The sequence below is a fragment of the Stenella coeruleoalba genome (genome assembly GCF_951394435.1).
Source record: "Stenella coeruleoalba genome assembly, chromosome: 1".
NCBI classification, from domain to species: Eukaryota; Metazoa; Chordata; class Mammalia; order Artiodactyla; family Delphinidae; genus Stenella; species Stenella coeruleoalba.
The window spans coordinates 26,607,758-26,622,807 of NC_137169.1; the positions used below are offsets into that span (position 1 = coordinate 26,607,758).

The 15,050-nt window shown below is 46.5% G+C and overlaps 1 protein-coding gene across 1 annotated transcript in view; it reads right to left on the reverse strand.

The window, feature by feature from the left end:
- CSMD2 (CUB and Sushi multiple domains 2) overlaps positions 1–15,050 on the reverse strand; it is a 668,360-nt gene that overhangs the window by 304,834 nt on the left and 348,476 nt on the right. The window contains exon 10 of the mRNA XM_079924609.1: positions 12,067–12,188. Coding sequence (XP_079780735.1) covers positions 12,067–12,188 — 122 coding nt within the window. The remainder of the gene's footprint in view (positions 1–12,066; positions 12,189–15,050) is intronic.

Below are 15,050 nucleotides of genomic sequence, written 5' to 3' on the forward strand. Positions count from 1 at the left end.
CTCACAGGAGCTATCGTCAAGGACAAAGGTGGGCAGACTCTTCCTGTAAAGGGCCAGGTGGTAAATATTTGCCCCTGTGCATCCCGTATGATGTCTGTTGCAACGACCCGCCTTTGCTGTTGCAGCAGGAATGCAGCCACACACCCATGTAGCCATAATCCATGTACATTGATATGTATACGAATGGGCAGGGCTGTGTTCCAATAAAACTTAGTTTACGGAAACAGACAATGAACTGGATTTGGCCCAAAGGTGGGAGTTTGCCGACCTCTGGTCTAGGAGATTCTTTGAGACACTTAATCCCAGTTTTTGATCTTCTCTTGAGAGATTTTGTCACTACGAGAGCTGACACCTATAATGTACTCGACTCTGTTCTGAGCGCTTTACGTATCTCAACTCATGTAAGACAACAGCGACTGTGAATACCTCCATGTTACGAATGGGAAAGCCCAGGCACAGAGACATTAGGCGACTCGCCTAAGATCACACAGCTAAGTGGTAGAACTGGGACTCATCAGGCAGCCAGAGGCCAGGCCCTTACCACTGTGCTCGACTACCTCACAGCATCCCAGGGAGGTCTCCGGTCCACAAGGCAGGGACCACGACTTATGCTCTCAGTCTTCCCTAAGCTCTTTTTCTGTATCCCAGCAGCTCAGCTAACACTTGCTCATAAAATACTCCAAGGCCAGTTGTGCCTTCTGCAGACCGAGGGGCCTGGCCTCTGCAGGGAGTCAGGGTCCTGCCTGTACATTCTCACCACCGTCACCCCTTCCAGCCAGCCCCCACTCACGAAGCCACCGCCAAAAGACAGAGCACGTGATTACTATGTCTATGATGGGAAAACATTGCTCTGAAGGCCAGAACCAGAGCCATAAAGTGATTCACATCACTGAGTAGAGCACCGCTGACGTGAGCTGCATTTTAGAGTGTCTGACCCTAACGTGGGAGCTAATTACACCAGGCAGACAGCACAACATACACAACGTTGACGCTTTGGGATGCGCCCCCAGGGCCCAGTGTACTGGTGCTTTCATTTATTTTTCGCTCTTCTCTTTGGCCTTTCTTTAAAGACAGGATCCTATAATGATTCATTAACTAACATGCAGGTAAATCAAGCTGGCAAGGTGTCTTTCTAAGGCAGGAGAGTGGCAGCACATGAAACAGGCATGATTAAGAGGCACGTGTGTACACAGCTCAGACGCCCAATTTGCACCCATTAGGTAAATGAACAAACAAACCCTGCACTAGGACATCATTACTGAGCGCCTGCCCTGTGCCAAGCACCGAGCTAGCTGCTTCCCATAAGTTATCTCACTTGTCCTACAATCTACAGCAGAACCTAAATGCCAAGTGCACGGTGCAGATGGTGAGTATTGGAGGATGGCAAAGGAGGGAGAGATGAAAGGTGGCCGCATGGGGGAGGTGGGTGTGCAGGGACCTGCAGGATGGAGGAGGGTGTGGGCTCCGTCCCGGAGATGCTCTGAGCAGTGAACAGGGAAACAAGGAGCCAGGAGGGCAGCCGAGGGGTCAGCGGGGAGGGGAGAGCAGCATGGCTGAGTCTGCATTTTGTCTGGCAGGCCAGAGCAAGCAGTCTGGATTTGAGGGTGAAGATGTGGGGGAAGCTCTAACTCGGCATGGAGGGAGGGCTGGAGGCAGACAGACCTGCCAGGAGGCTGGTCCAGGGCCCAGCAGTGGGACGAGGGCTTAGGGGAGCCTGAGTCTGTGTTCATTGCAGAGAGCGGGTGGGGGAGGGAATCCTGGAGACTGTACCCCTCAGCACACAGCTGCCTTTCCGGAGAATTGTGGGCAATGGGAGTGGGACCCTGGAGGGTGCCCACCCTGGGCCCAGAGGACATTCCTTGCTTCCTGAGCACCGTCCAGGACCAGCCGAAGGACAGGGATCCCAGTCCTGCCAGCCCGTGCCCAAGGTCTCAGCGAGGCTCCAGAGGACCTGACAGCTCTCAGGCATATTTTGGGAAGCTGGAGTCCCAAGAGATCTAGACTGAGATTGTTCTGTCCAGTGACTGCATTTCTATAACTGCCTCCTAGCTGGGCTCTGGCCTCTGCTGCCCATCCTTCACTCTGTACCAAAAACCCTGTGCCCCACGACCCCTTAGAGCTGGGGTTGGATAACTATGGTCCTTGGGCCAAATCAGGCCCGTGGCCTATTTTTGTTTGGCCCCTTGAGTTAAGAAGTGTTCTCACTTTTTTTAAAGGGTTAAAAAATACATAAACCACTACAAAGAAGAATGTGCAACAAAAACCTCACATGGTCCTCAAAGCTGAAAATATTTATGGTCTGGCTCTTTACAGAAAGTTTGCTGACCTCTGGCCTAGAGCAATGGTTTTCAAATTGAGTTCCCAGGCACCCCGGGGTTCTACAAAGGCACTAAGGGGGCACAAACAAAGGTGGGAAAAGAGCCAGAGTGGGCAGGGCCTTGCTCCAACCAAAGCAGTTCCTTCTGATCTAGTTCATGATTGGGACTCTGTGACAGACATAGTGGTTCACTCAATGTTCCTCCCACCATTTACACATCTTAATAGAACGCTGGCTTTGTTTGGAGCGTGGCAATATATGTGGCTAACCTCAGAGCTAAGGATAGTGAAGTGACAGGATTCTGGGCAATGAGACATGAGCTGAGGAGCCCTCGGGGCATTTTCCCACCTTTCTCCTTGCTTTCCTGGAATACAAATGTGAGGACAGAGGTGAAGCAGCCTTCTTGTGATCATGAGGACAAGAGCCACAAGCAAAGCATGGCAGAGGTGCTCAAGACACTGAGAAAACTACTAAACCAGCCCTGGAGTCTTCACTTCTGGACCTTTGGGTTATGGAGAAAATAATCAGTGTTTCGTTTAAGCTTCTGTGGAGGAGTTTTCTGCAACTCACAGCCAATCAGAACCTAATGACTATGGGTTCTGAAGAAAGGCTTTCATCACCACAGAAAAGTTTATCAACTCTTGAGCCTCAGGAGAAAGTTCCGCTTCTTGGCATGGAAACCCTAGGCTTTCCATGGCCTGCCCCTGCCCCTTCCCTGTGAGTCAGAGCTCCCTCCACAACCCTCGGCTCCAGGCCTGCTTCCCTATTTCTCCTCAGAGCGCTTCTCTGAGCTCCTGAGGGCTGACCTTGGCTTCCCCCAACCCCTCCCGCCTCAGGATGCTAATGCTTTGAACAGCCTATTAGCGCCATGAAAGGAAGGGAACTCCTTTTCCCTGGGCACGGCCTGCATGGTGACTCCTGCCTGGGTCTTGCTGAGGGCCCAGGGCAGGGCTGGAGAACTGGCTCCTGGGGTGGGGTGGAGGGGAGTCTGGTGGAAGGGCTGCTCTGAACCCTCAGGAGTTCTAGCAGAGAGGCCTCCAGCACCTTTTTGTTTGTTTGTTTTGTTTTTTTTTTTGTTTTACTCGGGCCTTTCATTGTTGTGGCCTCTCCCGTTGTGGAGCACAGGCTCCGGATGCGCAGGCTCAGCGGCCATGGCTCACGGGCCCAGCCGCTCCGCGGCATGTGGGATCTTCCCGGACCGGGGCACGAACCCGTGTCCCCTGCATTGGCAGGTGGACTCTCAACCACTGCGCCACCAGGGAAGCCCCAGCCCCTTTAAGGAAGGTTTTCGAGGAGGCTGGGAAAGAAAGCCCAGGGGCAGAGACTGAGAACTTTCAGAGGTTGTGGAACCTTGGTCACTATCTCAGGTTTAACTTTGCTGGCTCTGAGAGTAGTAAGCCCGTCATCCATTCATTCACTCATTGGTTGATGGATTCATTCATTCAATTATTCACTCAACAGTTAATACGTCCTTGCCAGGTGCTGGGCTTTGGAGAGGCAATAGAGGAAGACAAACATGGCCAATGCCCTGAGACCTCACAGTCTAGAAGGGGAGACACACGAGTATATGCGAAACACAGCGCAGTGTGATGAGTGCTGAAATCAGAGGAACACGGGGATGGGGCAAACGCTAGGGGCACAAAATCCTGGCTGGAGGAGGGAGCAGGCTTTGTCTTCACGAATAGAGGAGAGTGTGTGGGAACAGGCCACGGCCAGCTCTAGGGGAAGAGGAATGCCAAAATACACCGGGAACTGAAAACAACTGTAAAAAGGAAAGGGATCAGGGTCAGGACCGGAGGAGGCCATGGAAGGGTCCCTCTAGAGCCGCCCAGTCGTGAGGAATGAGCTGTGGGGGAATTTAGGGAAAACCTCTCTCATCACCAGCCAGCATCTGCGCGGGGCGCAGCACAGAGAGTGTGAGAGTGAATGTTTGCTCAGTGAATAAGTAAGTGAACAAAAGGGCCAACACGTGGGTTCCTGACATTTGCACGAGAGTCATTGCTGGCTGGACAGTTATTTCTCTGTTCTTCAGATCTACAAAGGGAAGAGTGACACTGATAATCCCCAAGGAGCGAATAATCAAAACGCTGTTATCTTTGGCTTTGAAGTTCATAAAATGCGCTTTCCTCTCCCTCTCCCTTCCAGGCCCGCTCCTGCTCCTTTGCGTCCTCATCCCTCTGCCTCCCGTACCTCTCTTTCTCTCCTGCCTGCCTTTTACTTCTTTTCTAGCACAGGTGGATTAACTGTCCTGATCAAATCCAGCGAGGATCATATGCAAATTGACTCCTATGTCTTGAGTTCATACTGAGAAGCTGTGAAGGAAAGGCCGATGGGCGCCAGTAGGGGGCACCGACTCAGGTCTGGGTTTCAGTCCTGACCATGGAAATTTCATCAGCCACATCCTTCCTGAGGCTGAGCTGAAAGGTCCTAACAGGAGGAGGCTCTGGGGCCCAGCATGGGCGGGGCCATACCTGAGGAGCTACCTGACCCAGAGATAGGTCTCTTCCGTCAGTTGTTAACGTATTCAAACATCTGCTGAGCTCCTCCTCTGTGCCGGGCACTGTGCTAACTGCAGGAGAGATAAACAACATGCCACTCCTGCTTTGGGGGCTCTCATGAGCTATGGAGGAAAGAGATTCCCAACACAGTGCAATGCAACATGCATGCAAACGGAAGGGGCTGATGAAGTGCTGGAGGAACAGAGGCAGGACTAAGACCTGGTGGAGTTAGGAAGGCTTCTCTGAAGAGCAGGGATCTGAACTGTGTCTCAAAGTTGGGTAGGGATTTGCCTGGAGGAGAAGGGAAGGCACACTGGGATAGGATGTGCTGGATGGAGTTCTTAAAGGGCCAGCTGTGTCTGAACCAGGAGTTCAGTGTGGCTGAAGCCAGGGCTGCCTGAGGGGAGGTGGGCAGGAAGGCCTTGTGTGCTTTGCTGGGAGGGAAGGGGGTTGTTATTTATCGCATACGCCAGGTTGGTCAGAACCACTAGGATGCTCTTTAAAAATGTAGGTTCCAGGTTCCCCTCTCAGACCCACTGAATCAGATCTTTGAGGAAAGAGCTTTGGAATGTGTGTCTTTAAACTTTCTCCAGCTATTTCTGATGATTGACCAAATTTGGGAAATGTTATTGTGGGCAGAATGACTACAAAAACTAAGATAGCCCATCTGGCCAAGGCGGGGCTCGCATTTCTCCAGACCATCCCAGTCAAAGGGAGAATGCAGAGCTGTGTACCTAGTAGGCCAGCAGCACTTGCTCTGAGCCGCCTTTTCTCTTTTCCCTGAATCTGCCCAGCTTCCGGGAGGATGCTTCCGGGAGGATGGACCGAGGTGGTTTTAATTGTTTTATTCTTAGTTTATCGAGGAGAGACATACCCTTCACCTGCCTCTGCTATGAGACTATCAGTTCTTGTTCCCACAGTGCAGAGCAGCACAGACGATGGCGTTCAAGCAAGGCTGGCATCTTGACATAGGTTCTCGGCCATTCCCATGTCAGACCATTTTGGGGCCTTGTTTGGACCTTCCAATTGCCCTTGGAGGTGGCCGTAGTCACTGAAACATTCCCATCTCCCTCTCAAGCTCAACCAGGAGAGGTCCTACAAGGGGGATGAAATGGCAGGAAGGGTCCTCATGCCCACACACATACAGGTACCAGGGATGTGTAATCATTCCATGATTATAAGGAGACCTACTCTGCACTCCTGCGGGCAAAACTCTCACCTCCTTCTCATGACAGCAATTTTCTTCACCTGCTCATTGTAAAAGGAGCTCCTGCAGTCTCAGTCCAATTTGCCTCTCGCTCGCTCCAGATCCTTCACTCACCATCCTCTTTCTCCTACATCTTCATTCTCTTTCTCTGTGCTTGTTTTGCCCACAGCCTACAAACGGGCTCAAAATCCCAATATCCTAAACAAACACCCTAAGTAGCCCAAAGCTTTCTGTCCACCCGACCTCCCTCATGTGCCCTTTCTCCTTCCCTCACTTCACAATGAAGTCAAAAAGGCTGTCTACATGTCTGGCCTCTTGAGCATCCCCCCGTCCCCATCCATTCACTCCCCATCCCACTGCTGTTTCTGCCCCCCCGAAGCTCCACGGCAAGGTCTTCTTCCGAGACCAAAGCCGACAGTCTCTTTCCAGTTCTTTTCCAACAAGACGCTTCTCAGCGTTGCCATTATTAGACACATCCTGGTTGGAAACTCTTCCTGCTTTTGAACCTTGATTTCCCTCCTACCACGTTGACTGCTCCTCCTCTGTTTCTTTCACTGGATCTCCTTCATCTGTAAGGACTGTGTTCCCAGATCCATTCTATGTCTTTTCATTCTCTTTGCTCTCTCCAAGAAGGGTTATCCATTCCTTACGCTTCTGTTCCCAACTGTGTGTTGACGAAATGACCCCCAAATCTCTCTCTTGAACCCAGATTTATCCAGTCTCCAACCAGTGTATCCAAATGGCATTGGATGAAATGCAGACACTTCAAATGCACATGCTTCCCTCTTGACTGCTGCCAAGCTTGTTCCTCTTCTTGTATTTCCTTTTAAAGCCACCGATTGGTCCACGTCAGAAAACACTGAGTCATCATCTATTTGTTCATTGAATAAATGTTTACTGAGTGCCTACTATATACCAGGCACTATGGTGGTCGCTTGGGACACAACGTTGAATGAGACCTCTCCTTCTCCCTCCATCTCACGCCCAATCAGCCGTCAAGTCCCATCCCATTCCCTAAGCTCCTCTTAAATCTGTCTCTCCTCTTCATGCTTCCAAAGCCTTGGCTGACGACCCCAGATTTCTTACTTGGGTAACTGCTTCAGCCTCCTAACTGGTCTCACTCTCCCCAGTTTCCCTCTCTAATAGCTCTACTGATGTCAGAGTAATCTTTCAAAAATTCAGACCTTCCTCCTATTGCTCTGGTTCAGAAGAAAGAATGGCCCTCATCCTTCCCAAGGCTGATCCCAGTGCTACCAGTCCCAACCCCTCCCATCTATTCTGAGACCTTGTTCCATCCAGTAGCACAGCATAGCTGCTGAAGTTCATGGGCAATAGACCCAGGAAGACTGGGCTTAAATCTCAGTGCCGCCACTTATTTCCCGGTTATGTGCTATGAGTAAGTTTCTTAACCTTCAACCTGTCCACGATTCAGTTTTTTCATCCATCAAATGGGTCTTTTTAAAACCTACTTAATTATGCTATGAAGAGAATGAAAGAAATTCATTTACACAGAAGGCCTAGCTCAGTTCTTGGCACATGACAGGCGTACAATAAGAGATAGCTATTATTGTTATTACCAACAGTCTAACACTTCTACCCTTAAAAATCCGTTTCAGGATAAAACTCAAGCCTTTCTACCAAGCATGTGTGTTCACCATGATCTAAATCTTGCTGACCTTTCCAGCCTCATCTTGATATAGGCATGTTGAATTATTTTCAGTTCTAAGAGACTGTTCCAAACGTTGGTGCCTCTGCACATGTATCCACTCTGAAATACTGATTTCTAAGCCTACTTATCCTTCAAGACCCTGTTCAAATGTCACCTCCTCTGAGAAAAGTTCTCTGACCTTCCAGGTAGTGGCTCCTTCCTAGATTTTCCCATCGCACTCTAGACTCATCTCCATTAGCACTTATCCAAACTCTAGCTTTACATTTACTTACATGACTTCTCTCCTATATGCACGCTCCTGTGCAGGACAGAGATCATATCATGGTTTGATCATGGTTTGATCACAATTATTGTGAACTTGGAGAGGCTGTGATTTTTGCTGAAGGAGATGTTCCCAAAGTGACCAGACAAGCAGTCCTTGGACACACTTGTATCTCTCCTGTGGGCCAGTGAACAGGGGTAGGAAAACACTATGCATTTTCCCTGCTATTGGCAGGAAGACAGCTCCGAGTCTTCAGTCTAAGACTTCGAGTTTCTACTCTTACACCCTCCTTTCGGCATTGTATGCTCTCTGGCTCTCTTCCTGGGTGGTGTCAATGAGGAACTCCCTTCAGCCTTTCTGGGCTCCCCTAGCACTACCTGAAGCCCGGTAAGAACCCACGAAGCTGCTAAGAACACCCTTCTGAACAACTTGACTCTGAGGGAGTGTCCTTCAGAGGGGCTGGCTTCAGGAACCCAGGTTGGAGTGACCTCCTGCAGGGCATGTGGGGTAGTGACCAATATGGGGCCATTGACCTCCACACACCAGCCAAGGCTAGGCCTTCTGAGGGCAAATCAAATTGTTTCTCAGAAAATTCTCACGCCTTACCTACACTTCCTCCTGTACCCCACCTTCAGATTCAAAAGCAAACAGAGATAAGCATTTTTAACAATGCCCGAGAAAGAGTCCTCTAGTCAGCAACTTAACAACTTCATGGTAGTAGGTCCTTCTTCTGGTTTAGCCTCCATTTCCACCCTCATGGGGCTGAAACATCCTTCTCCATTGACTAGGTTCATCATCAAATGGTTTGATAAAATATGAATCTTTCTTTGTAAAATGCCTTGCAGAGGAAATCTGTTTCCAGTGTTCCAAGTATTACGGTCCTAGGCACTCTTGAGCAAACAATTTTAAAATGTTGAGTAAAATTTAAAAAGAAAAAAAAAAAGCTTTTTACAAGTTAGTAAGTGTTATGAACTGAATTATATCCCCTTAAAATTCATATGTTGAAATCCAAACCCTCAATGTGATGGTATTTGGAGATGGGGCCTTTAGGAAGGTGATTAGGGTTAAATGAAGTAATAAGGGTGGGGCCTTAATCCAATGGGTTTGGTGTCCTCAAAAGAAGGGAGGAGATACCAGAAAGTTTCTTTCTGAATGTGCACAGAGGAAAGGCCATGTGAGGACACAGTGAGAAGGAGGCTGTCTATGAGCTGGGAAGAATCCTCACCAGAAACCAAATCTGCTGGCATCTTGATCACAGACGTCTAGCCTCTATAACTGTGAGAAAATAATTGTCCCTTGTTAAAGCCACCCAGTCTATTATATTTTGTTATGGAAGCCTGAGAAGACTAGTATAGTAAGAATTCTCAGAGTCTAAAACCCAGTCAATGTAGAGATACAAAATGTGATTCAGAGCATGAAGCTGGCTTTGGCCTTGGGTGCATTTTTAAAAACTGGTGAAGTAGAGCTTTGGTTTTCAGGGCCTTGTGGAGAAGAGGGAGAAGGAGACAAAGGTCAGGGTCCACCAAAGTTAGGGACTCTCGATGACACCCCTGAACAAAGCTGAGCTAGTTAAGGCTGCACCTTTAGTGTGAGGATGAGCTAGAAATAAGCCTACCTTCCTTCTCATACAGCACTGCTACCCTCTGGGTAGATCTCGAGGCTGATTGTTTATCTCAGACCTTGACACTGAGTGAACAGCAAACAGAAAACTTCCCCTGAGACTCCATCATGCTAAATCTGTCTTCACATGGGTTTTCAGCCTTCAGATTACTTGGGTGGTTTGAAACCTTCATACTGAGAATTTAGTCTGAAGCGGTTTCTGGCTGGTAATGCCCCCAGGCACTGAGCAGAAGCAAACACACCAGCTTCTACCCAGGTCTCAAGGAATTCCCACAGACAAAGTTTATGATTCTAACCACACAGTCAAAAATTACAAAACAAAGAAAGAAACATGGATCTGGGGGCAACAGGTGAGAAACAACAGGCAACAGAGCGAAACTTGTGAAGATTTCATATACTGAGATTCATAGACACAGAATATAAAATAAATGTGTTTAACTTATTTAAATAACTTAAATATATGTAAGGAGCAAGAGATTATAAAATTAGCTCAAAAAGCACCTGAAAAAAAAACTAAATAGGACTTCATAAACTAAAAATAATGATATTTGAAATTAAAATAAATCTCCAGTGAATGACTTCAACAGAGTTAGACATAACGGAACAGAGAATTATTGAACAGAATGAGAGAAAACGATAGAAGTCTGCCTTGTCAGACTTCCAGAAGCAGAAAAGAGAGAGAATAAAGGAGAGACAACAGTCAAAATGACAGTGGCTAAAAATTTCCCCAAACTGATGAAAGATGCAATCCATAGATTCAAGAAGCTTAATGAAATCAAATAGGATGAATACAAAAATATCCACAACTAGACATATGACAGTGAAATTGTAGAACACCAGAAACAAAGGTAGGATAGAAAGAGGAAAAACTCCAAATCATTTTATGAGGTTAAAAATATTTTGACACAGAGATCTGGCAGGCGTGTGTGTGTATGCATGTGTATGTATGTACGTATGTATGTGTGTGTGTGTGTGTGTGTGTATAATATATTCTATTTTGTTATATATATAATACATAACAAAATAGAAGCAAATTCACTATGCAAAATGTTAGTAAATCAAATATAGGCATGTTTAAAAATGATAATACTAAATGACCAGGTTGGGTTTATCTCAGGAATACAAGGTTGGTCTAACATCAGAAAAATCAACCAGTGGAATTCACCACACAGGATAATAAAGGAGAAAATCATATGATTATATCAATAGATATAGAAAGATGCTTAATAAAAGTCAACATTCATTCACAATAAAAGCTCTTAGCAAACTAGGACTAGAAAGGAACTATAAGAAAAAGACTTCAGCAAACGTCATACTTAATGGTGAGGAAGTAAAAGATTGTGTTTAACACTGAACCATGGCAAAAGTGCCTACCATCATCACAATGGTTTGGCATTACACTGGAGATTCTAGGCAGAACATTGGAGCAAGAAAAGGTTGAAGAAAACGTATAAGATTGAAAAGGAAGAAACAAAACCATCATTCCTTGCAGATGATAACTGTCTTATGTATAAAACTCCAAAGAATTCACAGATAAATTATTATGGAATAGCTGCTATATACAAAAATCAAAGTATAAAAATTAATTGCATTTCTAACCACCACGCAAGAAAAAGGTAGAAGATAAAATCTTAAAAGACATGATTTATAAAAGCAACATCAAATATATCTAGGAATAAATATATTAAGAATTGTACAAGATTTACAATGGAAAAATGACACAAGTTTACTGAAAGCCCTTAAAGAAGCCCTAAGTAAATATAGATATAGCATATTAATGGACTGGAAGACTTGGTCTCATAAAGATATCAGTTCTCCAATTTACCTGTAGTTTTGGTATAATTAAAATAAAGATTGCAACAGGTCATTTTGTGGATCTTGGCAAGATACTTATAAAATTTATTAGAGAACAAAGGGCACTTCACAGGAAAAAAAGCACTAACTCGGAAATAAAGATGTGAAAAGATGTATATAGCAGTGCAAAATGATACATGACAACACAGATAAATCTTAAGGACATAATTTTGAGTGAACTTGATTAACACTATATACAACATGATTATATTTATATGAAGTTCAAATGCTGGCAAACTAAATATTTTTATGGATACATACTTATGTGCTAACTATAAAGAAGAGCAGAGGAAAAATAAAGCACACAATCGAGGTAATGGTGACCCGAGGGATAGGGAACGGAATGAGGTTAGTGAGGGACACACGTCACTAAGATATCTGTGTGTGTGTGTGTGTGTGTGTTTTTTTTTCTTGAGTGGGGAGATGGCTACACAGGTGTTTGTTGTATTGATGTTCTTTATATCTTATATTTTACAAGTATGCTTTTTATCTACTTGGTATATAGTAAAAAGAATTTTTAATAATTGTCTGCAGAGAATCTACCACAACCAAGTTCTGGGTTTGAAATCCCTGGTAGAACAACTGTCCTCAATCCAGTCCTGCCCATAGGACGCTCCCCATCCTCCCCAAGAGCCTTACCTTGGCGGGGTTGAGTGCTGTGATGATCCACACACAGTGTGCGTTGTTGTCATACTGAATGGGGAAATTAGGGGAGGTGATGATGCCTGAGGGGCCTCGAAGGTGGGCATCACACATACGGGCTGCAGGGAGGAGATGGAAGACAAGCATTTTAGTTTAGGTTAGGATGAGTTCCCATCCCCACCTCCCACTCCCAGCCCAGAAGACACTGAAGTTTGTACATCCCACCCCAGATATAACTTCCTACTTCCTGTTTCCTTCCCCCATGGTTCTTAGCGGGCTCAAAGGAAGTCACAGTTCCCCAAACACTGGGGGAGGAGTAGGCCCCACATGCCTTGACCCGCTGCTCTCTAGGCAACGATGAACTTCCACCGTCAGGCTAAGCAAGCCCCCTACCCTGACTCCACTGTTACCGAGCAGCACATCTCTACCAAGAGGGTGTGGGCTACTACACACCTTGACCTCAAGCTAGGTGGACCCCATGCCCCTATGGGCCTGCTAAACTGCTCTCCTCCTGCTCTGCTGACTTTTCTGCATTCCCCCATTTGCTCTCAGGCCTCCTGAAGTAGAATCTCAGGGTGTCCTTGTCAAGGCCACCCCACTAGGTATCAGAATGTCTGAGCCCAAGGACTCTGCCGGGGCCTCTGGCTCAGCCCGGTGCCAGGCACCTAGAGTGATTTCAGGGACAATAAAGTACTTCCCCACACTTAGCACGTGCCTGAAATAGGCTTTTGACTAGAAGCATAAAGATTCAAGGTAAATTAGAAGTGCTCTCCTCAAGTAGATATAAAGTGTTATCAATCACAACTTAATCTAATTAAGCTCTTTAAAATAGCTTCTAAACTAATTAGATTAAGTAGTGATTGATACCAGTTAAGGTACTACATTGTATCTAGGTGTTTGCCTTCTTTAAAAACGTGTTCTTTAGTTCCAACCACTTCATTCTTCAATGTTAGCGCTCAGCTATTTTAATAAAGGTTCTACGAGTCTGTTCTGTTGCTGCCCACATGGCAATTTATCTTAATTGTAGGCAAAGTGCCTAACGGTAAAGAAATAGTGAGCCTAAGTATATAAAATGAAAGTGGTGTCAAACCTGGTTTCCTCTGATGGGACAAAATATCCTAGAACTCGTCTCCGCGTGTGGACAGGGCTGTGATAAACCTTTCCCAGGAAACCCTTCCTAGGAGGGCCTGGGGAAGCAGGCTCTCCAGCTCTGGACATAATTAATCTCTTCTCATTTCACACACTCATTCCTGTGCTCATTCATTCCCACATATACTGAGAGCCTATTAACAGGCCAGGCAGAGTGTGGGGAGAGAAAAGTGTCTAAGACACAATCCCTCTTCTCTGAAGGGCCACCAGCAAGTGGAGGGAACAGATGTGAAAAACAGTTACAACTGAGTGGAGCGAGTGTTGTCAGGGGTTACGCGCAAGAGACCCGGGGTCAGAATTGCTGGCTCTCCCAAGTCCTGCACCTGAAGGATCTTCTCATCCTGACCTCAAATGTTGAATCAAGTTTGACCAAAGCCCTAGGGGAACCCTCTCCCGCACTCCCCTCCCGCACATCTGATTGCTCCTGTAATTCTGTGCTGAGGAACACTGACAATCACTGATTCCACTTGATACAACTGGGCCTGAAGGCGGCACCGCATGGGGAGGAGAGAGCAGGCTGTGGGGTTTACCAGCTTGGCATTCTGGGTTTGAAGTCCACTTGTTGTGTGTTTAAGTCTGGTAAGTTAGAAAACCTCTCTGATTCTACTTCATCTGTAAAATGGGACTCGTGATATTGCCCCACCGAGGCACGGCGAGGATGAAATTTTATGAGATTTTGGATAGAAGGCTCACCAGGATCCGGGACATCGTCAATATTTAACAAAGTGGGGGCTGGGACTGTCAGACTCTGATATTATGTTCATTCCATTTCACTATCCCCAAGATTTCTCAAGGCCAGGGATCTTTATTCTACCTTTCCTGAAGTTTCTTTATAGGATTTTTTTTTCCCATGACCACACTGGAGACTGACCACATCACTAAACAAATTAGAATAAGGTCGTCAAAACCGAAACCCTGATCCCAGCCCACCTTTGCAAAGAGGACCTGTGGATTCCGCCTGCTAGGCCTGCGGGGGATCCTGAGAAATGTCTACCAGCACGACCTTTACACCTGTTCGGGAGACAGGTTTTGCTGCCAAAAGCCCTCAGCTTCAGACTTAATTTATCCTGTACTTGTTTCCAAAAATTAGATGGTATTTGCAGTTTGTTGAAATGTGCTGAAGATAAATTAGACAGAACAGGTCAAAAAGGCATTTACCACTTTAAGGGCTTAGAGGGGTTTAATTAAAATATTACAATCTGCAGCTAGTTAGCATGGAGCACCTAAAAATAGGTTCAGAATGGAGCATCAGCTCCCTTTTTCCCTCTGCTGTCTGGGTAAGGTCAGGGGGTCTGCAGACAGACAGACTTCTCCCTGAGCAGCCGGCAGCTGGGATCCCACCAACAGATGGATAGCTCATCGCCATGACCCACAAGGGCTGGCGAGATGGCTGATGCTCAGACAGTGACTGAATAAATGAATAAACACATATTTATGTTTCTCTATCTGCCTTTTCCCATCAAATGCCTTGCTGGATAGCTTTCAGGAGACTTTTCCAGGACCTTCCATGCCCAAGCTCTGCTGCAAAGTCCCATTCTTCCTCTGAACATCACTACACCATATAACAGGGGCAGTATTCCAGGGGGCTTTAGGGAGATATCATTTAGACCCACAGCCAGTTCTGGCATCAAAACAACTTGGTACCAAAAAGGGAACTGCTCCAGGTGAAGTGCCTCTGGTCTTCTATCTTCTCCCCACATCTTATTCCCACCCTGCTCCATGCTGGCTTCCCTCACTTCTCCTACTACTGACCTCCCTCCTCATCCTTTCTTTTCCACAGTTCTCTCTCTAGAACCACCTCCTGACCACCAATTCTAAGGCAAACAAACTCT